The 24,152-nt window shown below is 41.5% G+C and overlaps 1 protein-coding gene across 2 annotated transcripts in view; it reads right to left on the reverse strand.

Annotated features, from left to right (window-relative positions):
• Window positions 1–304: 304 nt before the first annotated feature.
• Window positions 305–24,152, reverse strand: part of RNF43 (ring finger protein 43) — a 61,507-nt gene continuing 37,659 nt past the window's right edge. Inside the window, exons 2-10 of one of the 2 annotated variants that reach the window (XM_073667574.1) lie at window positions 13,070–13,192; window positions 10,436–10,510; window positions 8,812–8,943; window positions 8,598–8,699; window positions 7,704–7,880; window positions 7,286–7,388; window positions 5,728–6,810; window positions 4,460–4,697; window positions 305–1,059 (exon numbers count right to left, since the gene is read on the reverse strand). In XM_073667574.1, the coding sequence (XP_073523675.1) occupies window positions 4,651–4,697; window positions 5,728–6,810; window positions 7,286–7,388; window positions 7,704–7,880; window positions 8,598–8,699; window positions 8,812–8,943; window positions 10,436–10,510; window positions 13,070–13,192 (1,842 nt within the window). In that variant the 3' untranslated portion in view covers window positions 305–1,059; window positions 4,460–4,650. Of the gene's footprint in view, window positions 1,074–4,459; window positions 4,698–5,727; window positions 6,811–7,285; window positions 7,389–7,703; window positions 7,881–8,597; window positions 8,700–8,811; window positions 8,944–10,435; window positions 10,511–13,069; window positions 13,193–24,152 lie in introns of both variants that reach the window. The other variant, XM_073667576.1, reaches the window with a different exon arrangement.

A 24,152-nucleotide genomic window follows, 5' to 3' on the forward strand; every position in this document is an offset into this window, starting at 1 on the left:
GTATTTATCACCCACTTCTGGTTTTGGCTTACAAATATTTAGGTAAAAAATTCACCAAATACTCAACGTGAGTATTTTAAAGGTTAATTTAAAAGGACAGCAGTAAAAGAAAAAAAAATAAACTATTGGTGGTGGTGTCCATGTTACCTTATCAAGTTGCAATAGTAATAAAAATTAAAAGTAAAATTTGGATTGATAACCATGGTTAACATTTTTTTTTTCTACTTTGGGGCGCAGTGTTTTACTCTTTACCAAATTTTTTTTGCATTATCTGCATGATAACAAATGACAAATACGACATAAATCCATAGGAAAATTAGCTTCATTAGTTCTTCAAAGAACCACAATCTGTCTCATAAATATAAAACTTTTACAAATATACAATCCATATTTTTTATACAATTTGTACAAGGCATAAAAGAGGCACAAGAGCTTACAATCAGTTCTTTTGGGACATGAGGCACAGATAGTAGAATTTAACATAAGAAGTTTCTAAGTCTTGACATGTATAGCTGGGATTCACCGAGAGTACCTGAGAAATGTCATTTGTGGTAAATTTACCCAAATAGGTACCCAATATCTGGAATCCCAGACTACGAACACAACAGCTGCCATATCACAGATTAGATTTCAGTAATGGTTTAAGGCCAAAACCGGTTTTCAGTCCATAGTTAAAAAAAGTGAATCATTAAGTGCAAATTAAAATCATTTTTAACACCTTGTGTCCAGTGAATTTGATAAAATACAGTATATATTGCATTGGCGATTAGGCCATTGGCCGCACGTTCTGACATTCTATTCCCAATGGAATGGTTCAGTCCTGGAGAAAAAGCATCCACGCAATGCACTGGATGTCTCCAAGAAGGATGGGCTCCCATTCAGGCTCACAAGTGCAGTCACAGAGCAATCCTGGTTAGGCTTTCCTCACTGATCGATTCTGTGTGAAGACTGGTGCTTGTGGATCAACGTTTTAAAAGTGGCAGAAGTGGTCTGTGAGGAGATGCATCCGGCACTCTTCTAGGGTAAGACAGAGCCCTGAAGGTCTTATCACATTTAACTCTAGAAAAGGAAAACTGGGATTATAAAAAATAGGCATTAAAAATTCCAATGAATAGTACTAAGCTGCAATACCAGATAGAGCCACTGGACATTAGTGGCGCTATTTTGTAAAAAATATATATACATTTTCTCCTTTTTGGAGGAAAAAAGGCCCCCCCCCCCAGTCTTGAAAGCAATGCCATGTATTATCAGTTTATAAAGCAGGATAACAACATATACAGTACAGACCAAAAGTTTGGACACACCTTCTCATTTAAAGATTTTTCTGTATTTTCATGACTATGAAAATTGTACATTCACACTGAAGGCATCAAAACTATGAATTAACACATGTGAAATTATATACTTAACAAAAAAGTGTGAACCAACTGAAAATATGTCTTATATTCTAGGTTCTTCAAAGTAGCCACCTTTTGCTTTGATGACTGCTTTGCACACTCTTGGCATTCTCTTGATGAGCTTCAAGAGGTAGTCACTGGAAATTGTCTTCCAACAATCTTGAAGGAGTTCCCAGAGATGCTTAGCACTTGTTGGCCCTTTTGTCTTCACTCTGCGGTCCAGCTCACCCCAAACCATCTCAATTGGGTTCAGGTCTGGTGACTGTGGAGGCCAGGTCATCTGGCGTAGCACGCCATCACTCTCCTTCTTGGTCAAATAGCCCTTACACAGCCTGGAGGTGTTTGGGGTCATTGTCCTGTTGAAAAATAAATGATGGTCCAACTAAACGCAAACCGGATGGAATAGCATGCCGCTGCAAGATGCTGTGGTAGCCATGCTGGTTCAGTATGCCTTCAATTTTGAATAAATCCCCAACAGTGTCACCAGCAAAGCACCCCCACACCATCACACCTCCTCCTCCATGCTTCACGGTGGGAACCAGGCATGTAGAGTCCATCCGTTCACCTTTTCTGCGTCGCACAAAGACACGGTGGTTGGAACCAAACATCTCAAATTTGGACTCATCAGACCAAAGCACAGATTTCCACTGGTCTAATGTCCATTCCTTGTGTTCTTTAGCCCAAACAAGTCTCTTCTGCTTGTTGCCTGTCCTTAGCAGTGGTTTCCTAGCAGCTATTTTACCATGAAGGCCTGCTGCACAAAGTCTCCTCTTAACAGTTGTTGTAGAGATGAGTCTGCTGCTAGAACTATGTGTGGCATTGACCTGGTCTCTAATCTGAGCTGCTGTTAACCTGCGACTTCTGAGGCTGGTGACTCGGATAAACTTGTCCTCAGAAGCAGAGGTGACTCTTGGTCTTCCTTTCCTGGGGCGGTCCTCACGTGAGCCAGGTTCCTTGTAGCGCTTGATGGTTTTTGCAACTGAACTTGGGGACACATTTAAAGTTTGCCCAATTTTTCGGACTGACTGACCTTCATTTCTTAAAATAATGATGGCCACTCGTTTTTCTTTACTTAACAGCTTTTTTCTTGCCATAATACAAATTCTAACAGTCTATTCAGTAGGACTATCAGCTGTGTATCCACCTGACTTCTGCACAACACAACTGATTGTCCCAACCCCATTTATAAGGCAAGAAATCCCACTTATTAAACCTGACAGGGCACACCTGTGAAGTGAAGACCATTTCCGGTGACTACCTCTTGAAGCTCATCAAGAGAATGCCAAGAGTGTGCAAAGCAGTCATCAAAGCAAAAGGTGGCTACTTTGAAGAACCTAGAATATAAGACATATTTTCAGTTGTTTCACACTTTTTTGTTAAGTATATAATTCCACATGTGTTAATTCATAGTTTTGATGCCTTCAGTGTGAATGCACAATTTTCAAAGTCATGAAAATACAGAAAAATCTTTAAATGAGACGGTGTGTCCAAACTTTTGGTCTGTACTGTATATATTTAATGCTGCCAGATGTCACTACTCCTTGCAGTTTTTATAGGATGTCCAGTGTCATGCATGTTAGAACCTTGCTGTTAGGTTTTTTTTCCTTTGCTGGTCACATGACCTTGTTGGCCTATTTAATCCTGCTCCGCCCTTCTGGCTTTGCTGGACTTCATTGTATATCTACTTTCTAGCTAGCCTGTGCTCTGTGTCTTGCTCTGTTAGTTTGCTTGGTCTACTGACCTCTATGTTCTATATATTTTGTTTGTTCGTCTGTCTGCTACTATTTCTGTTAGGAGGTGTCCCATATTCCTCCCAGTCCTTAGTACTTGTAGGGATTCCTCCCCCACATCTATAGGTCTTCGTACAGACTAGCTTAGGACTTTAGCAGGTCTGATCGCAGGATCAGGTTCCCTGTTACATCGTAGGGATTCAGCTGAGTTCTATCGTAGGGACAGATCTCCTCTCTTTCCTTAGCTCTGGTAGCAGAACATAACAATGCAATTCTTGCCCGTTATTAATTTTCTTTGATATTGGCTGCTTTTTGCTCCATCAGGGCACATAGTAATTAACTCCTGCAAACATCTAGATCACCGGTTTTCTATTTCTATGACGGACAGAGTATCAGATCATGTCGCTATCCTGACAGGCCCTGTTGATTCATAATGGAGTCCTTTGCATTTTTTATCAGGAAAAATAATGGTGCGCTATCTTTTCGTACAAAAAAAGATGGAAACCGAACCTCTTACAGAAATGTGAATCTGACCTTAGCTGTCTAAGCTAGTTTGAAATCTATTTCCTGTTTTATCACAAAAGCATGATGCTGATTTGTCCGTCCTTTCTCCCTTAATGCCTCCATACACATTAGACTAACCTGCCGATATCAGCCAATGTCTATTGGAGCCCAGGATAGTTTATTGTTGGGGAAGATATCAATCCGGCATGTCTGATTTTTAATTGCCTCTTCATTTGTTGTCCCAGAGAAAAAAACGCCACCAGACTTGTCTGGCGGTGGTTCTTTCATAGAAAACACAGGAGTACTCAATCGAACTAGCGCTCCTGTGCATGGGAGAAATGGCCGAGGTGGCTACCAGCTGAATCGTCATTTAGCAGGTATGGGGGCTCAGTTGGATCAGATTGGCGGTTGTGTTGAAACTCAAGCCTCCATAAGTTCACTGTGAAGTGTGTGTGATTTCCCTCACAACTAGTGCAGCCCCAACAGTGTAATGAGCCTGTGTTGGGTTAAATCATTACACATCACCCGCTTCTGTACTAAACATTTCCGAAAAAGAAGTCGCCCAGCCGAGAGCTGCATCTATTGCTTGGTGGCTGCTCAAATCTGCCAACTTTCAATCACTAAATCGAAAAATCTATAAGGAGCCCTGTATCCATTAGTCCCCATGTTTCTTTTAAGGACCATGTGTTTTTCATTCTCCCCATTGACATGCTTTTTGGATCAGCTAAACTGTCTTGGTTCTTGGCACGAAATGAATATACTTAGAAAACACTGTGACATGTTTGAGAGATTTCTCATCAGGCTTAAGAAAAGGAAGTGTAAACTCACATGCACAGATGTTCTCCGCTCAGTCAGCAGCTGCACAGACACGATGGAGATGAAACGGGTGGAAAATGACCTCGGAGGCTAAGGGAAAATCTGGAAGCTTAAATATGGAGGCAGCCTGCTGGGGACTGTGAGTCCCCATCACTGGAGCCTGTACTGGTGGGTCCTGCCAAATAGTTGTAATGCCTGATGTTTTACACTGCGTGTTCACATACAGCTTCAATCTCTTCTGTACCAACACCTAGAGAAAAAAATATATATAGAAAAATTAGTAGATAAATCCCGACACATGGAGAGTATTGTCCAGCTTATTGATATCATTTTTTAGTTTACACTGGTGATAATTTATATGTTCTGATTCTCCATTATCTTGTGTGAATGTCTAACACACCATAATTTGGCTGACAGTTCTTCCTCCCGTCTCCCATACACATACATTCCTACTCGGACAATTGTGCTTGTGTTTCTACTGTCAAGATCGGAGTAAGCTGCTGCCTGACATCTATGCTGGGGGCTTATCTCCCCTAAGAATCAAATTATTGGGCGTTAAAATTCAACAAGCCTGATCCTTCTTTTCCCTGATATTATTTGTCATTGGAGAATCAGGATGCCTCCATATACATAAGATGGTTGGCCAGTCCGGCCAAAAAATCTATGGGTTCTGCCAACATTGCTCTAATATGTATTGAGGTCTTAAAAGAAAATAAAGCACCAGATTTCTCAATATAAACTGTGCGCACTATTAAACTGACTCTAAGACCCAATGAGGCTGGTATACTTCCTTTGAAAGTTTTTTCCAAGTCTTTTTAGAGTTTTCCTGCTTAACGCTAAAATTTGCATTTTATTTCAGCTCTAGCCCTACTCATACTATGCTCATTTTACTCTCAGTTACGAGGCCAGTGACATGGATTTTCATCAGGTGTAAGAGATCTGTTTAACAATATATGCAGTTTAGACTGGGAAATCTGGGGACGGAGATGTGAATGGGTTACTGTCAACATCGAGCTACTGAGCTGAACCCACTGGTTAACTACGGGACCATCCATGTGGCTGTCAGGTCACTATTTTAGATAATTTACTGCAAAAGCATGTCCGCAGATACAAGCCAATCAGTTGTTGACCCTTGAAATTGAGTATGCCCTTTACTGCTCAACAACATGGCATCAATACAAATTTGAAGTTACAAAGCAAGAATGGAAGTGATAAGACAACAGAATGGAGGCTTGCACGAGCTTCCAGTTTACGAGGTTCCCGTACTCCATGTGACGTACCTTGGCTGTGATTAGAGTGATGCGGAGGGTGATACAAGTGCATCATTGCTGTGTTTTCCCGGTGTGTGTTCACTTTTGTATGCGGGAGTCTGGCTGCATCTGTCCAGAGTGGATGGATTGTTTCACAGTGCTGAACAACCTGGCTTGTATGGCGGGTGCTATATGGGGGGAGATGCACCTGTGCAGATGATCTTTTCTTCCGATTACTTCTACTTGAAGGTTCACTCTTATGCCCCCTAGAAGACATTGGGGCTTCGGGGTTATTTGGCTCATGTGCTGGTGATGGAGATTGCGGTGAGGACTCTCTGTGTCTCACAGCTTCCCTGCTGGTCCTTGAATCAAGGTAGTGCCTAGATGACTGAGTCCTTGGCTCTTTTCGAGTCAAAAGAGATCTAGATTCCCCACTATGGCCATTACCGGACCTGTGCTCCCTATGACTCCCAAGATCTGTCCTTGCCTCACTCCTAGAGGGCCTAGGTCTCCGTTTGGGTCTGTGGGGGTGAGATGAATTGGTTTGTTGCCGTCTGTAGTGGTGATGTCTGTGTTGGTGGTAGTGAACATGGCTGGCATAGGAACTTTCAGCAGGCACAACAGTGTTAAATCCTGGTAGATCATTTTGAGGTAGAAGAATAGAGGCAAGTGCTGGAGGTGGTGAATCTCCTGGGTTGCTCTGAGAGCTGTGGCAAGAAGAAGAGGAGGAGGATCCTTGTAGGCAACGTAGACTGACATCTGTACAATTCTCACTGGAGGAGCCATTACAAGGACCTGAGCTGCTATCACTGCCCGGGTCATCGGGTAAATATCCACTGGACACTTGGCAGAGTGGAGAAATTCCCACTTCTCTGGGTCCTTCTGGTGTACGCCGGTGAGAATGGGGCACTGCTGCTTCCCACTGAAGTCCAGTACCAAGAGTATATGGGGAGCGGGACAAATATATAGTATTGTTCAGCGGAGGATATATTAACGGAGTCGTGTGAGGATGTGCAGGATACTGAAAGTGAGCCGTTCCTGGATATCGTCTCCATAACTGCGGATGTGAAGCAGGTCTTATTGGTGCAGGACGGGAAGTAGCGCTTGGTTCTGCTGTAAAATAAAATAAAGCAAAATAAATGCTCAGTCCGATTATACTAATCACGCCCTGATCAGTGTGTAATCCGATTTTCTTGGTTGAGAAGATGGAAACCTTTTTTTTCTATCCTCTCCAAACTGTCAGTCCATGAAAATCAGACCACACTTGAATGTCATATGAGTGCAGCCCGATTTTTTCCTCGGACTCATGGACTTGCATGGCTGAGTGCGATCCGAATATCGTATGCAAATTGTGCATGCTGTGATTTTTTTTCCTCGGATAGACTTTGTCCAGGGAAAATATCGGATTTGTGCACGGCCCCATAGAATAACATTGGTCCGAGGGCGATCTGATGTTTTGTCGCATCACACTTGGACCGAAAATATGGTCGTCTGCACGAGCCCTTAGGCTTATTGTTTTGCACACAGTTAACTGCAAAGTTTTATTGTTTTTTTAAGCCAGCCATCCCCCAGCAACGTGTTCCCTTACCTAAGATGTCAAACATGCAGAGGGGACAGGTGTGATTGTCCCTCAGCCAAATATCCACACAATTCAGATGGTACTCATGGCTACAAGGTAAAATCCGTAAATCCTACAAAAAAATTTTTTTTAGAGAAACACCGTTATTATACCAACATTTTTGTAATGTACAAGTAATTTCCATTATATTTGTAGGGATAGTGCACATATTTAACCTAATGTTTGTTTTAACTGGCATCAGAAGTGTTACTTGCCATAAAAGATAAAATAAGTCCATTGGCTCTTGCACTATATACTCTCTTGGCTATAAGTAGCCATACCATTGTTAGGCATGCAGTAGTAGGGAAAAACAGAAGAGGACATTGCAGTATGTGTGACATCATATTCCAAAAAGTCACCAGTTCAAGAAATGTTTCACAATGATTACCTGCCCATCCGAAAACTCATCCAGACATATGGCGCACACCGGTACAGAGCTGCTGGTGCTGCCAGTTTCTACATGACAGCCATGTGAACTCCTACGATGATCTCTTGCTATGCGAGACTGATATTTTCTCGTGCCGAGGCGACTTATGGCCAGCGCAGTCTGTTGCTGTACAGTATCCTGGAAGAAAAGCCATAGATACCACGTAAAATTGATTGTTTGCCTTTCATCCTTATATTATTTCATCTGTAGATGAAGGTCTTTAGACAAACCCTACTTTTACCTAAAGTCAACGGCTGTCATGTAATAGGAGAAATCAATTCCAGCCCTTTACAAAACTGCCCTTAAAGTCAGGAAGGAATTTTTTTCCCCAATGTGGAGCTTAGTGTTTGCCACATGGTTTTTTTTTGCCTTCCTCTGGATCAACATGTTAGGCTATGGGTTGAACTAGATGGACTTAGTCTTCCTTCAACCTTAAAAACTATGTTACTATGTTAAAGGGAATGACTGTTCAAACCAAGTACAGAAGCTCGGTGCATCATGGTGGGGCCAATCATTTACATATACCTTCCTGCCTACTTGTTTTCCCTCCATCTCCACCATCTCCTTATTTGATTGACAGCTCTGGCTTCATAGGGTGAAAGAAGGGAGGAGATAGCGGGAAAACAAGCAGGTGGGAAGGTGCATGTAAATGATTGGTCCCGCCATGAGGCACTGAGCGCCTGTACTTGGTTTGAACAGTCATTCTGTGCTGACAGAGTCCCTTTAAATCTGATATTGGAGAATGTGGTGAATTACGAGGAGATTGGGATGCAGAAAAATTAGCAAAAGTTTACAATCCCATATTATGTGCAACTTTCTTCTGTATATGCCTTTAATTGCCCAGAAACCCATTACCTGTGCCGGAGATTGCTTGCAACGAAGCCGAATCACAGAGTATATCACAATGATGGCCACTGTTCCAACCACTGTGCCCAGAATCCAGATGTCATGGACAAACTGTAAGAATGGAAATGGTTTACAAGTTTTGGGCACCTTTCTGTAGGCCAACTTCTAACAAATTCCACATACCCTCATCCCTCATAGTAATACAGTAATCACCCAGCCTCACCAGCTTGACTGGCTGCTGAACCTCAATCTTCACAAAAGCTTCAGTGTTATTGTGCACCAGGGTCATCAGCCGTTCTGCATCCAGGCCTCGTACTAGTACCACGGGAGTATTCAGCTCCCCTGGCTGTTGTAACTAAGTAATGAGAAAACCAATCCTGTAAGGACATTTCTACATGCAACGATTTATTTCATTTTGTTGAAGGATACCTATTCAAGAAATTGTCCAGTTTCTATAAAAAATGGCTGAGTTGCTAAAATTATACTCTCCTGTTCAAACCCATCAACTCTAGTGGTCTCTGACAGTCCTATCTACTGTACATGCATGTTACCGCTGCAGGCCAGGCAATGGCTGATCATAAAGGGGTTGTCCGGCCTTAGGCTACAAGTCTGCAGTCACTTTATGCCCGTCACTGCTCAATGCACTTGCAGCGAGCTATGCTGCGCCCATCTAGTCGGCAGGTGACCGCATGTATGCAAATCACACACCTGCGGTCACACAACCACCATCTGCGAATCCTCACAGCGTGCTGTGCACACAGTGGAGGATTAACAAGTCTGCAATCACTTACAATGACTGCAGACTTGTAGTTCAAGCTCGGACAATCCCTTTAACTGTCTTATTCTGTACATGCATACATCACTGCTGAGAAAAGTGATTGACTGCAGCTGTCACATGCATGGTTAGCACTTGATCACATGCTGGGGCTACATTAGCCCAGCAACGCGCCCTCCCCTAGTGATAAGCACCTCACTGTCTATGGGCTTTATACATGGAGAGCCTGGTGTGGGCGGGGTTAGCTGTGGTGTGTGCGGGGTTACCTGTGGTGTGTGCGGGGTTAGCTTCCTCAGCTCTGCTTCATTCAAAAGCTAAAATCTCTGATTGTGTCAGAAAGGCTGCACCCAGTAAACTAAGTGATACATCGCTGGATTCAGCTTCTCTTTATCTACATCAGGCTGCTCTCAGATGAGGTATCAAAAATCTGCTGACAGATTCCCTTAAAGGGGACTTGTCACTATGTCAAAAGTAGCCAATTTTTTCCTTTATTTTATTCTCGCTGTTTCCTTGAGTAAACTGTTTTTCTAGAGCCAATGATCCAGAGATCTTGGCCTTTTTATTTAGTGCTCATTTTTATGGCCGTTATCAAGGGGGTGTTGCTCACAGTGTAATAATGCAGTGCATCCTAAAGACACGTGTCCAGAGAAGACTGAAAGCCACATATTTTAGGAACCGTATGCTGGATTGAAAAACAACAAAATCAGGAATACTCAGGGAAGCAAGGGGAATACAATAAGAGCAAAAATTGGTCACTTTTGACGAGGCCTTCTTTAATCCTAATTTCTGCCTTACTAGGGGTTCTGACTCCTTCCACCATGCTTTACACTGCAGATCAGTGCGTTTAGAGTGGACTTCAGCAAGCAATAAATAATTATAAGTTGCAAGCAACTAAAACACCAGTAGGATAGAAATGATTAGATCAAAGGGGCAAATGGATGCTGGGAACTGAGCCTTAATAAAGAAGGGAGTGGGCTGCATATCTGCTTTACATGTACTGAACACTTTGAAATAGCCCAGAGATACAGAAAGTTGGTGTACAGATTTCACAAAGCAGCACGGCTTGAATTACCTGGTGCTCGGCTCCCTGATCATCAGTAATATCGAAGATTATAGCTCGGGAACCCCTCTCCCCTGCGAGGCGAACCTGAAATAAGAGCTATGAGATTACTGGAGGGCAGATACCACAGTACAAAGGGAAACAAAGGGATCGGGGAGAAAGGAGGGCGAGGAGTCAGAGCGGAGCGGCACACTTTTAGGTATCATATTCTAAAAGGAAATCTGCTGGGGAACCTTGACTAAGCCTGCACCATGTGCTATTATATTACCTTGCAGAAATCCCCATACACATCATTTCTTTCCCTAAGCACTAAATATGTGAGCACACTGAATGCACACATTGTGAGCTGCGCCATTGTTGTTGACCACGCAGGACATCCAGGTTTGGGGAACTAGTTCTTTACACTACTATGGAATTTGCTCCAGGTGAATTAAAAAAATAAATAAATATTAGCTCACTCACCATATTGTCTACATTATTAGGCATGAAAATATGGCTTGGGTAAAACTATTGCTGCCCCTATCTGCCTCCTCCATTGTAGAGGGGCCTTCCAAAGTGGACTTCTACTGAACTTGTGTAAAAGGTTTTTTTCTAGAACTGTAATGATGACCCACTCATAGGATAGGTCATCCCAGTAACCCGACCATTCGCCAGACTGAAGGTGCGGTGGTGTGCCAGGAGTGGCAGGCGCCATACACTGTGTACTGGCTGTGAGTGGTACTGCATGTTCCCTCCTATTTACCTGTACAGGGGGAAGCTTGCAGCACTACTCACATGTACTGCACAATGTACAGAGCTATATCCAGTGCACAGCAGCACCTTCAATCAGAAGATCGTGTCTTGGACAGGATTCAGACCCGATTGATCTGGTATTGATGACCCCACTGATCTTATGTGATCATCAACATTAAAGATCAGAAAAACTCCTCAACCTTAAAAATAGTAGGTCAGATTATGACTGCTACTGGCCTTGATCAACTGATTTGGTCCTATACTAGTTGGATGTTTTTAGTCCTTTGCATCACAAAATCTAAATGTCAGGATGATGGTTATATATTGATGCCCTTTACAGAACTGATTTCAGATGTGAGACATTGGTGTAAAACAAGAGACCCATATCTATAGACTGGTGCCACATGTTCACCCACCAGACTGCCAGCCATGCCACCAGAACTACCTTACAATCAAATATTTAAAGTCTATGTTCTCCTTAAGACAAATGATTATTCTTTACATGGCAGAAGGCATCCTGAATACATGCACAGGTAAACAAGGGATAGACCAATAAGGAAATTAAGTATTTTGGAAGAGTACCCCATCTTTTTAAAATATTAATAAAGTCCAGCGCCAAAGGATTTTTTTCAGGTTAAACTATTCTACGTTCCAGGCATAATAATGGAGGAATTTACTAGCAAAGTGCAATCGATTCATTATCAGGTGCGGTACCTAACCTAAATTTCCATCTGTGGGTAGCATCCGGTAATACAGTACATAGACAGATGACAGGGAATAACAGATGGTTTTTAACTACTACTACCCCCTCTGCATTCCTCCGCTTCAGGTGCACGGTCAGAGGTCAGTGGCCAGCTGTTTGATCAAAAGCAGGATGAGAAAAGCACCCAGAGACACAGAGCTACTTACTCCATTGTCATTACCCAGGACTCTGCTACCAATTCCTCAGGGTGGTTTTATTAGTGGCGCTACATACTATAGTTCCTAAAATAATGGAGAACAATTTGCTTTTCGTTCAGGCTGTCCCATAAGCATTTGATACAGTGGACAAAAAAGTTCATGCTTGCTGGAGCCCCAGGAGATGAGCGTGATCTGTGATTTCTGATTGTGGCTTGTCCCTGTCACTGGTAGCTAGGAAAGCATCTTAGATATATGGCTTTTACCAAATCCTGATGTAAGGGCCCATGTGAGCATAGAATGAATTAACTTTATACTTTCCTCCCATCCATAGAAGTATTTTCTATGGACAGAATATGTGGGATCATAGAACGTTAAGAGTTGGAAGGGACCTCCTGGGTCATCGTGTCCAACCCCGGCTCAATGTAGGATTCACTAAACCTTCTCAGACAGATGTCTGTCCAGCCTCTGTATGAAGACTTCCATTGAGAGCTCACCACCTCTTGATCACCCTCATTGTCAAAAAGTTTTTTCTATTATCTAATCTGTATCTTCTCTCATTCAGTTTCATTCCATTGCTTCTAGTCTTTCCATGTGCAAATGAGAATAAGGATGATCCCGCTACATCCCTTCAGATATTTGTAGACAGCTATTAAGTCTCCTCTTAGCCTTCTTTTTTGCAAGCTAAACATTCCCAGATCCTTTAACCGTTCCTCATAGGACATAGTTTGCAGTCTGCTCACCATCCTGGTAGCTCTTCTCTGAACTTGCTCCAGTTCAGAGAAATTGATAAGTAGCTGTGAATGGGCCTTATTCTTAGCACAGTCTATCACACAGCATGTAATTAAGCATTATTGAAAATTAGCTAAAAGTAGCAGTGCATGGAGCTCTTGTGACAGGTAGAGTTATCATCTGAACCCCTTTGATATGTTTTTTTGCCAAAGAGAACATCTTTAAACATCCAGACTTACTAAGCATTCATTTATCTATGCTGTTATATATTAGATACTACTTTACCTTGCTCGCCAGGGATAGACATGGTTGGGGGGAACGTTCTGGGCTCTCCAGTTTCACAATGGAAATGAATTCAGGCTTTGGCGGGTCGTCATCACTGGCATTGCAAAGAGACAGTGGGTGAAACTAAAGAGAGAAAAAAAAGACATTGGTAAGTGTGATGTGATGGTTCTTAACATTATGTAAGGAAAGGTCAACTTTTTGGGGAAATAAAAAGACTCCTGAGAACATGGAAAATGGGAGACAACACAATCCTGCCTGCTCTTTCTTGTAGACCTTGCGTGGTCACATGGCTAGAGACATATATTCATATGAACCTAAAGCACTTCCCTCAGGGCTGCCATACAAGAAGAATAACTGCTGTAGCTTGATGCTGGATTGTGGATTGTTGGTCACAAAACTGAATGTTTGCTGGTCTTCTTTAGTATGTGTGTTTCCAGCTTGATAAGGATATCATAACCATTTTTGATGACACATGTTGGTATGAATTGTGGCTATCTACAAGATGTCCAGAATGACTAAATGTATCCACTCCAACTTGGTCATAAAGCAAACGTTCGAGTGAATCCTTCACTCAACAACTGAACCCTACTTACCAGGAGGACTACTAGGAGAGGTCATTATTGGGGCCATAGTTTAGAAAAACTACGGTGGCCTGTGTTGATAGCTTGTGATTTCCAGGTTTGGGTGGAATGGAATTTGGCCTCACACAATGCCCTCTACTTTACCTCTAAACATTCAGCTCAAAGTCAGACTTTTGAATACTGCTCCCAGTGTTTACCAGATCAGGGGTCAGTTGGCCCCTGTGGGCGATACCTCTGCTTTTCTTGGCACGGATTTAAAAAAAAAAAAAGTGCATCTGAAAAAAATGTAGCCTCATACCATGCTGAACAATATCCGTGCAGCCGGAGAGCTGCAAAAAAAAAAAGTGACAGTGAAATAAGATAGGTGGGCAAACAAGGAGAGAGTGCAAGGTAAATGTTTGCAGATAGATGAACAATATCAGGTATCTGGGTTGAGGGGCTCCATGGAGGAAATGAAGGAGATAGAATGAGATAGGAATGTCCCCAGACGTTCTAAATATGAAGAACCTGCGTATGAGAATATAATAATTGTGCTCCTGGCTCCAGCGCTCGCTCCAATCCAGCCACAAGGAATGTGTGTGCTTAGAGCTGGATAACAATATTTAGTCTGAAGGAAGAAGGACACAGATGCACAGATAAACATAGCATCTTAACAGCGGGCCCCACAAAACTCTTCTCTCTCTATATAGGATGAAGGCAAACAGACTATGTACACAGACCTATTCTGCACTTCTCATCAGACACAGAATTAGGACAAGTTTCGATGTATGCTGCCGATACAGCGCTCACTGTAGTAAAAGCAATGACTATTTGATATCTGTTTGTCCTGACGTTCCCTATACACCTGTACGCTCAGCTCGGCTGAGTGTGCATGTGTCCCGAGTAGATAGAAGAGAGTAGGCTGCTGCTAGACAAAAGAATCAGTAGGTTCGGTGGATAACATGTCCAGCAAAGTTCTTTGTGAATATTTTCTATTTCTAAATATTTCCGACTAAATCGTATTATTCAGGGAACTAATACACATAGCTGAACTTAGGCGGACTGGAATATGTGCGGCAGAGTACGGTCCACTCATACAGCATAAACGCAGGTCTCCAGGTCAGATCCAGATCAACAGGACAGTGGCAGAAGTTTCTGTAACAAATCTGCAGAGTTTGAAAATACCATTTTGGAGTACTATATAAACGTTGTATATCATTCGGGAACTATATGGTGCTGTTATTTGAACTGTATATGTTAGATTGTTCCGACACTATATAGCACCATGAAGTGGTTTGACATGATAAGAAATAAAGTCTAAAAATGGCAAGGTGAGTGGTCTACTTGGCGTCTTGCCCAAGGCCCATTTTCTCCAATATTAACCCTACATACAGAAATGTGCAATATAATAGTGCAGCCTACAGGTCAGCAACGATAAAAGGTTCTTGCAGCATAATGTCAATGATATTATACATATAAGTGAAGATGAAAAATTATTGGAGCTGTCTGATCTTCCTTGACAGTTTATGGTAACATTAATGGCCAGAAATGTTTTTTCCCAACATTTAAAGTTATTAGTTATCCTTGCGGATATCGGAATCGGTGAGAGTCCCAGTCATCGGTCCCCCATTAACCAACAAAATCCATCCTATCCTGTAGATAAGTGATGTTGGGAATAACCATGCACCGCAGATACAATGCTTGTTGGGCTGGGACACCAATTCATTTCAACCTTCCTATATGCATGAATGCTCAGGTGAACATGTGCTCTCTACGGGAACAGGGAAATATTCTCTGACAGCAACTTATTTATCTCTGGGGAGAACAAGGAATTGGGCATATTAAAATCCAACAAGCCCAGACCATCTTTCCCAGACATCTGGTGTCTTTATGGAGTCAGGACCACCCTTTACACATTAGGAGGTTGACTGGTCCCCTTCTGGTTCAGTTGATGTCCATCTACTGTGTCTGGTCATCTTTATACATTACACATTAGATAAAAATGGGAAGATGAATTCATGATCGTTGGTTGAACGATTGTTCATTCAATGATGGTCCCATAAACACTTTTAATTTTGTCGGAGGATGATCTGGGCAGCAGCTTCTGAGCCTAAAAAAGAATCCAAAATGCCAAACCAGTGTTTTTAACGATTACAAACGTTTTTTAGTCTTTTGTCGGTTGAAACAAAATGTTGCCCGTTTCACCAATCCAGCGGTCAAGTCTTACAGTTGAAATAATATTTTTCCACAAGCTTTAATCCAGTAAGTATGGGCATCCTTACTCGCTAAGTAGTCATGCGGTAAGGAATTCCTGCTCATTGGCATAAGATGACACCTATGAAGTTGATCAAGTTGATTCACATTTTCGTTATCTGCATTTCCACTTTGTCTGAACACTAAAGAGAACAAAGAAACCTCTGCACCTAAAAATTAGCTGTAAAAATGAGTAAGTCCGCCAAAAAGTCATGTTACAAATTCAGGAAACAATTATTTTAAATTAAAAAGCAGTGACGTATCTGCAGAATCGGGAATAACCTCTAGGGCATTTTCTAACATTAGATGGCAAAAAGTACAGTCTACGACAAGACCGGGCTGAATTCTTCCTGTCTGACACACAAGATCTATTACTAAAAAGAAGAGATGGATGTAGCGCATTCACACTGACAGATATAGATGTTCATTGATTTCATTTTTTTCCTTAAATCCAAACGTTGGGATTCTACAAGGAAAATACTTAAAATGAGTGTTAAAAAAAAAAGCTTTTAAAAAAACTTGCTGCAAAAAAAACAAAAAACATTGCTGCCGAATATATAGAACATGAATACACCAGGTTACCATTTACGCCTGATTGGAGGCAAGGTGGCAGGCTTCTTTTAGACACTGTAAAAAAACTATTTCAAAACAAAAAAAAAATCAGTGTATAAAAGTGTTATGCAATCAAGAACATAAAAAAAGAAAGAAGAACATAGTAATCTTCAAATATTGCTCAGACTTTTCACTAATTGATCCAGTTCACTTACGTTATTTAAATGATGTTATGAAATAAGTCTCTTATATGTGTGAGCTGATAGGTGATTAGAAAGATAAACTGAGTATCGGATGCATAAAAGCAAAGTGGGCAGGACCGGCTGTCTCTTGTGTATGGGGACCTCAACCCTTCTAACAGAGGAAGTCGGTGGTGACAAAGATTTGTTTCCTCGAGAGATAAGCCACCACTAGAGGTGTCTGGCAGGGGCTTTCTGCGTCCCCTCTATCTACATAAAACACATGCAAGCTTAGCAGAGCATGCACGTGTTTACTAGGGGGAAGATTAGCTGTTGGACAATGGTTGTTTGGGCTTCTTTAGGCAAGGTTCACATACAGCAGTTTTGAAAGGGTCTTTTTTTTAGCCAAAATAAAAGACTTTAGGTGCTTTCATATCGCATCCAGGCACCCATTCAGTGGCCCCGTCGGAGCTTATGTCCAAACTCCCCCCCGCAAAACGTGACGAGGCCATAGACTATAATGGTGCTGACAGCGAATGTGACCTCTTGTCGTGCATCATTTTTTGGTGTATACGCCTACTGGAGGAGGACACTCAGATGTAGTAAACTGCGTCTCAGCGTCCTCTACCAGTAGGCATATACGCCCAAATATGATGCACGGCAGAGTGCACGTTCGCTGTCAGCAAGCACCATTATACTCTATGGCTCTGTTGGCGCATACATCCGAATAACGTTTTGCGGGGGGGGTGTTTGGATGTAAGCCCCGACCGGACCCTTGAACGGGTACCTGAAAGCAATGTGTAACCACCCTTAGGCTATGTTCACATGTCCAGTAATCATTCGTTAGAACGGATCCAGCACTGAGTTGTTGGCAAAAAAGTTATGCAGACACATCTTTTTAGTCCGTTTTTTAAAAAAAACTGATCTCTGCTGGATCCATTTTTTTTAACATTGAAGTATGTGAAAAACAGATCTGTTAATTAGCCATCCGTTGTCTTCCATTTGTAACACATCCAGTAAGCAAAAACGGATCCTGTACAAATAAAAGAAAAAACAGATGGCAGATTAATAGATCCGTTTTCCATAGACTTCAATGTTAAAAAAACAGATCCAGCAGAAATCTCTTCTTTTTTTTTAAACAGACTAAGAAATTTTACCTGTACAACTTTTTTTGCCAATGGATTGCTGCTGGATCTATTCTAACAGATGATTACTGGACATATGAACATAGCCTTATAATGCTACCCCACACATAGCATATTTGATGCCTTTTTTTCTAGCATGGCCAGAAAACCGCAGTCAAAATTAGGTGTAATTTTGGTGCATTTTTTTTTATGTGCTGTTTTTAAGTGCTACTACATTTTCATCTCAAGGTTGAAAAGTAAAAATGCTGAAAAAAAATTGGCATGCAATATTGAAACAGCAATACAGCAATAATTAAATCGGGCCTTAGGCTATGTACACACGTTCAGTACTTGCAGCAGATTTTTCTTTTTTGAAAACCAATGTTGTCAGGAAAAATGCTGGGTAAAAATTGTGCATTTCTGAACGGTTTTTACTTGTGTTTTTCCCCCCTATTCATTTGAATGGATGAAAAACAACACAAAAATGATACAGATGTGAACAACGCTTTGAAGGTTCAAATCGACAAGGAAAAAATAAACAGGTGATTTTAGAAATCTCATTTACCTGGCTGGTACTGTAAAATGGGGTGTTTTTTTCCAATACAAGAACGCACAAAAAATCCGCAAAGTATGAACAAGCCCTTGGTCTTTCCTTTTTTATATATATTCATGGCTCGAGGCATCGGTGACTATCATCTGTGAGAATGTTTGGCCATTTTCCACCTCTGCAGAGCCATAGTTTACAGATGACCACTAACTCTCCAGTGTGTGGACCCCAATTAACAAACCCCAATCCCGACCTGCTGAGTGTGATATCAGGGGAGGCTATTGGGATTGAATGTAGTCAACAACCCAACCTTCAGACCACGTTCACACGTTCAGTATTTGGTCAGTATTTTACCTAAGTATTTGTAAGCCAAAACCAGGAGTGGGTGATAAATACAGAAGTGGTGACGTGTTTCTATTATACTTTTCCTCTGATTGTTCCACTCCTGATTTTGGCTTACAAATACTGAGGTAAAATACTGACCAAATACTGAACGTGTGAACGTGGCCTTAGACTTTCAGGGGGGAAAAATAATGCCCTTAGCCCTATACCAACTTCAAGGTTTATTTTGTAGAGATTAAAAAAAAAATGAAGGATTATAAAATGGAAAAGTCAGAGGAATATGTGTGTGACAGGGCAGGCGCTGAGATTTTGCAGCGACCTGCCTCGCTCGCTCTCTTTCCATCTTGTATTAACTGTCGGCCCCTTTAGTGCTGTTTGAACTCTTTGCAGAGCAGAGTTAACGATTGCAGGCCGTGTGTGTCTTGGCTGCAAGCCGAAATTCTTACACACCCGTGGCACATTCTCACAGAAGCCAACATGCTGATAAAAGGAGCGAGCAGGGGCAGCCGCAGAAAAGGAGCAAAGGGAGGATTCTTCGCGCTGTAAACATGTGCTACACTGGGGGATTAATATTTTACTTCTTCTACTAAACAAAGTATAAAAGATAAAGTCATGCCAACATAACAATAAGAGAAAAAAGCCATAAGTACATAAACTGACCTATAAAAAATGTGCATTAATAATAGGTCAGCCACTTATTAATGAGCCATCCAAACAGTATATAGCTGTGGTTAATGAATATGTAAGGCCTCATATACACCAGTGATAAAAACTATGCCTGGCAGCATTAATGAAGTTACAGATGCACTGAATGCCTCTGAACATTATATAGTGATGGCTGAATAATAGGAGGATAGATGCTTCACCCGTGAACTTCTAAGGTCAATCAACTACCCGGCTTTTCCAGAAACAGGTATAACTAATATTAAACAGCTCCAGAAAACTCTCAACAATAAGGCAACTTAGGCTATGTTCACACATGTTGTGTATTTTGCAGAAGATTTTTATGCAAATGTTCAGCTGCCTTTTGCAGTACCAGCAAAGTGTATGAGAAACCAGAATTCTCTGTTCACACATGTTGCTTTTTGTTTGCTGCTTATTTTCTGCCTTGCTTGAGTATTTGGAAAATAGAGCATGTCACTTGTTTCAGCGTTTTTGAAGCGGAAAACGCACCTGCGTTTTTTTCACCCATAGGAAGTAATGGGTGGTCAAAAAAAAGCAGCAAAATCCGCATTTTTAACGCAGCTGTTTTCCTGCCAGAGAAAAGTTAGCAGCAGATTTTCAGCAGAAAATCACGTGTGTGAACATGGCTTTCAAGGGAATCTGTCACCAGGTTTTTGCTACCCCATCTGAGATCAGCATGGTATAGGGGCAAAGATCCCGATTCTAGCGGTGTGTCACTTACTGGGCTGCTTGCTATAGTTTTGATAAAATCCCTTTTTTACCTGCTGCAGATATAGCAGTTCTCTGAATGCTGAGCTCTGTATAACCCCACCCACACCACTGATTGGCAGCTTTCTGCCTATGCAGTGTACACCGAAAGCTGCCTATCAGTGGTGAGGGTGGGGTTATACAGACCTCATGAATATGGAGGACTACATGGCAGCACGTTGACTAGTCCTCTAGTGACAATCTCCTGCTGATAAAACTGTGATTTTATCAAACCTACAGCAAGGTACCTAGTAAGTGTATGTCTCTACATTATGCTGTGCTCAGATTAGGTGGCAAAAACCTTGTGATAGATTCCCTGCAATGTAAAATATCCCTTAAACTAGTATAATGGCTGGAGAGCAGAAAAGATGCAGATTCCGAATCTGTAATGTTTATATTTGTACTCACTGCCAGCTAATGCATACCCTGGACTCCTGGGCTCAGCAATATAACACACCAGGACTCTTAATGGCTTCATTAACATGCAGAGCACGGGCGGTTTACACTATGGGAAAAATAAGTTACACATTCGGATCCATCCTCTTTTTTTTTAACCTATTCGCTTATTACTGTAGTGTGAGGGTGTATGAGGTGTTCTGTGGTGACCAGGGGCGTAACTTGTAGCTTATGGGCCCCAATGCAAAATATCCAATGGGGCCACCACTACCGCAGGTTATAGTCTTTTCATATGGGGCAAAAGGACCTTTGGGGCCCCTCTAGTCTCCAGGGCCCGGGTGCGATTGCAACCTCTGCAGCTATTAGAGTTATGCCCCTGGTGGTGACAGATTCCCTTTAAATGCATTAGTATAAGACATAAATGTAAATGCGACAACTTAAAAGAGTCAAAGTTCCCATCTGTATAGTCTGCTTGTCTTTAATGTACATTCTTATAGTTTCTGGGGCAAAATTAAATATTTATTAACTGGTTTTCCAAGCATAATTTTTGCTACATTTTTCATGTAGAAAAAACGCATCACAAAAGTCAGGTGTGAACATACCCTTATAAGGGAAACACTGTGCCCGAGAGAGGTATGATTGACAAAAGGTTAGGGTCACATCAAAGAAAGGTAGCCTTGTCGTGGCTGGTGGGCACACAGAAATTGGCCAATTTGTGTGCCAAGTACCTACATTTTATAAGTATATTTTATGTGGCAGTAATGCTGTTTACATTTTTGTATACTCAATGTTGGCATATATGATACATTGCAGTCACAGCAGCTTGGCATCTGTTCACACTTGCTTCATTCTGTTAGGAGGTGCTAGTCAGATTAGTTTTATTGTAGAATACACTTGGAAGTGGTGACTGCCTCCATGCTTGGGTTGGCTGAGCACTCCTCCCATCAGTCTATGGCCTCATTCAGACAGTTTCCATCAGTGTTCTGTATCAGATTTCAGTGTTCAGTCAGTTATTCAATTTTTATCATCAGTGTTTCATCAGTGATTTTCTCATATGCCCCTCACATGTGCAAAGCTTCTCCTACATGTTGTAATGTTAAAAATGGACAGTACATGGATGGCATCTGTGCACTGTCCGTTTTTTGTCACAGACTAGAAAGGGCGATTTTGATCTTTGACTAGGATCAAAATATGTTTCTGTATTTAGGTGGAGATAAAAAGAAAACACACAGACATGTGAAAAACACAGAACAATTGTGTAAAAAGACAGATGTCTGGATGAGGCTTTAGGCTGTTTTTAATCAGCGCTGGATCGTACTTGCCCTTTAAATTTGTAAACTTTTGGCCCAAGGGAGGTATGTCTAATAGAAAAGGTTAGGGTCCCATCAAAGAAAGGTTGTGGCTGGTGGGCGCACACGAATTGGCCAATTTGTGTCCCAATTATTTCAATCAAAGTACCGTATATGCTATACGGCCGTAATGCAGTTTACATTTCATATATTCAATGCTTGCATCTATCTTAGCGCACCGCATGCTGCTACACTTTTTGAAATGCAATCAAGAGAATTGAATCATATGTGAGCTCATGTAAGATTTATAATTTGGGCAGAAGTATGATTAAAGTGATTTAAAAAAAATACATGAGCAGCACTCAATAGATCTAAAAGTCTAATAGGAGACATGATGCAATTAGCTGTTAAAGTAAAAATGTTCCATTTCCCTGGCTATAGATAATATTACTGGTTCCTGCCTTCTAGGGGAGCCTTTGGGGCTGCAGAGTGTGAGAACAGTGAAATCACAGATGGTTTGCACGGTACCTGCAGCAGTTTTCAGACGTCCCTGGTTAATAAGTTGTTGCCTCATAAATCAGTAATGTGGTTACTTTGTGTAAGTGTTATTTTTAACAATGCCTTTAATATAGTATTAATTATGATCTGTTCCATTTAATAAGGGCTTGTTCGAAACGTGTGATCTTATGTAACAACTCCCACATATGGAAAATGGAGTTAATTTAATCAAATGTTCCATACTTCTTGGCTTTCAAAGGCCGTGCTGTAGCGTATGAAACTTAGAAGAAAAAAAAAGCCTTCTCTCTGAATGGCTACATGAGCGCTGGCATTGTGTAATGGGGATCCAAGCCGAGTCAGGTTTACTTCTTTGAAAACGGTGCCAACCAAACAAGCACAAATTAGCTCCACCAGTCTGTTCTCACTTCAGTAATTTTCCCAGTATACAGTCATGAAGTTCTAGAATAGTCCAGGACTAAAAGCAATTTACCCATTAATATTCAGAAAGATATTTAACATAATTTTATGATGAAATTCTCATATATGTATGTGATCTCAATGAGAGGGGAATAAATCACTGCCAAATCTGGTGGCTTATGCCTTTGAAAATACAATGTTTTAGACATGCACAATCCTTCTTTTCCATCTGATATCAGGGTTGAGCTGGAAAATCCTCATACACATCAACCATCTCTAGCAATATCAGTTGTTTCAGACAACACTCATTTAACATACATGGGTACCTTAAAGGGGTTCTCCACTACTTGGACAACCCCTTCTGAATCCCTATGTTTCACCCCAGTAAAGAAATAACACTTATACTTACCTCTGGTGCCGATCCGGTTCCAGAGATGTTGGTTCTCCCAGAGATCGCATGACATTATGTCACGTGATCCCTGTGTCCAAACAGCAATGGCTTCACTCTCCTCTCCTACAGATGAATCAAGACATCTCTCTCTTACTCCACATGTCTAAGAAGGGGAGCAAAGAGTAAAGCCAATGCTGACAGGCAGCAGGGATTGCATGACATAGAAATGTCAAACTATCCCCGGGAGAGCCAGTGCCAACGACGCTGGAACTGCGCCGACAGAAAGGGTTGTCAGAGTAGTGGACAACCCCTTTAATTTAGTCAGGAACAGAAGACCCTGGGATACGACTAAGGGAGTAACATACAGATTTACAAATTTAGGCACAACAGGTACTTGGATAATATAAGGAGGCGTCTAGTTGCTTGTTTGCAGGCTACATAACAAAAGATACCGCTGAGCTTCCACAATGATTTACCATGGCGGTAACTTCTGCTCCCCACTTCTAGAGGGTACATAAAAAGCGGCAAGGGAAGCACTGTATGGATTTTATTATTTGGGTGAAGAGTCTCTTTTCTTCTGACACTTCCAGAACCATAAAACAAAAATCACAACTGAAAACCAAAAATAATAACTCAATGCATGAGCCTTATAATTTCTATCCATTTTAATTGTCTAAAATGAGTCTTTTGGACATGAGCTAAAAGACAAGTTACTAAAGCATTAATTTAGCCGTATGACCAGCAACTGAAGGAAAAAAAACTGACATAAGGGAAAACTCCCAAAAACTGACAACTGGTACCGAAAATGTCAACATTTTATGTAATAGAAACCAAAGAAGCTTAGTTTTTCTTTTACCATGCAGTACTTGTGAAATGATCAGCGCAGACATTGGTCAAATAACGATGACTGCACCAAGTACACTAGCAAATTATTTGCAGTCAATCTGTGGCAGGACTCTGAGCATGATCCTTAGATTTCTGCAGTCCGACCTGCTGTGGTCCTCAATTCAGATTGCCCCCATTCAAGTGACAAAAAAAATTAAAGGACCACCAGTAAATATAAATCTTTTGGAAAACAGTTATTCTTGCCAACTTCATATAAAC

The sequence above is a fragment of the Phyllobates terribilis genome, unplaced genomic scaffold (genome assembly GCF_046119375.1).
Source record: "Phyllobates terribilis strain yellow unplaced genomic scaffold, ASM4611937v1 Scaffold_2__4_contigs__length_985480577, whole genome shotgun sequence".
Classification (NCBI taxonomy): Eukaryota; Metazoa; Chordata; class Amphibia; order Anura; family Dendrobatidae; genus Phyllobates; species Phyllobates terribilis.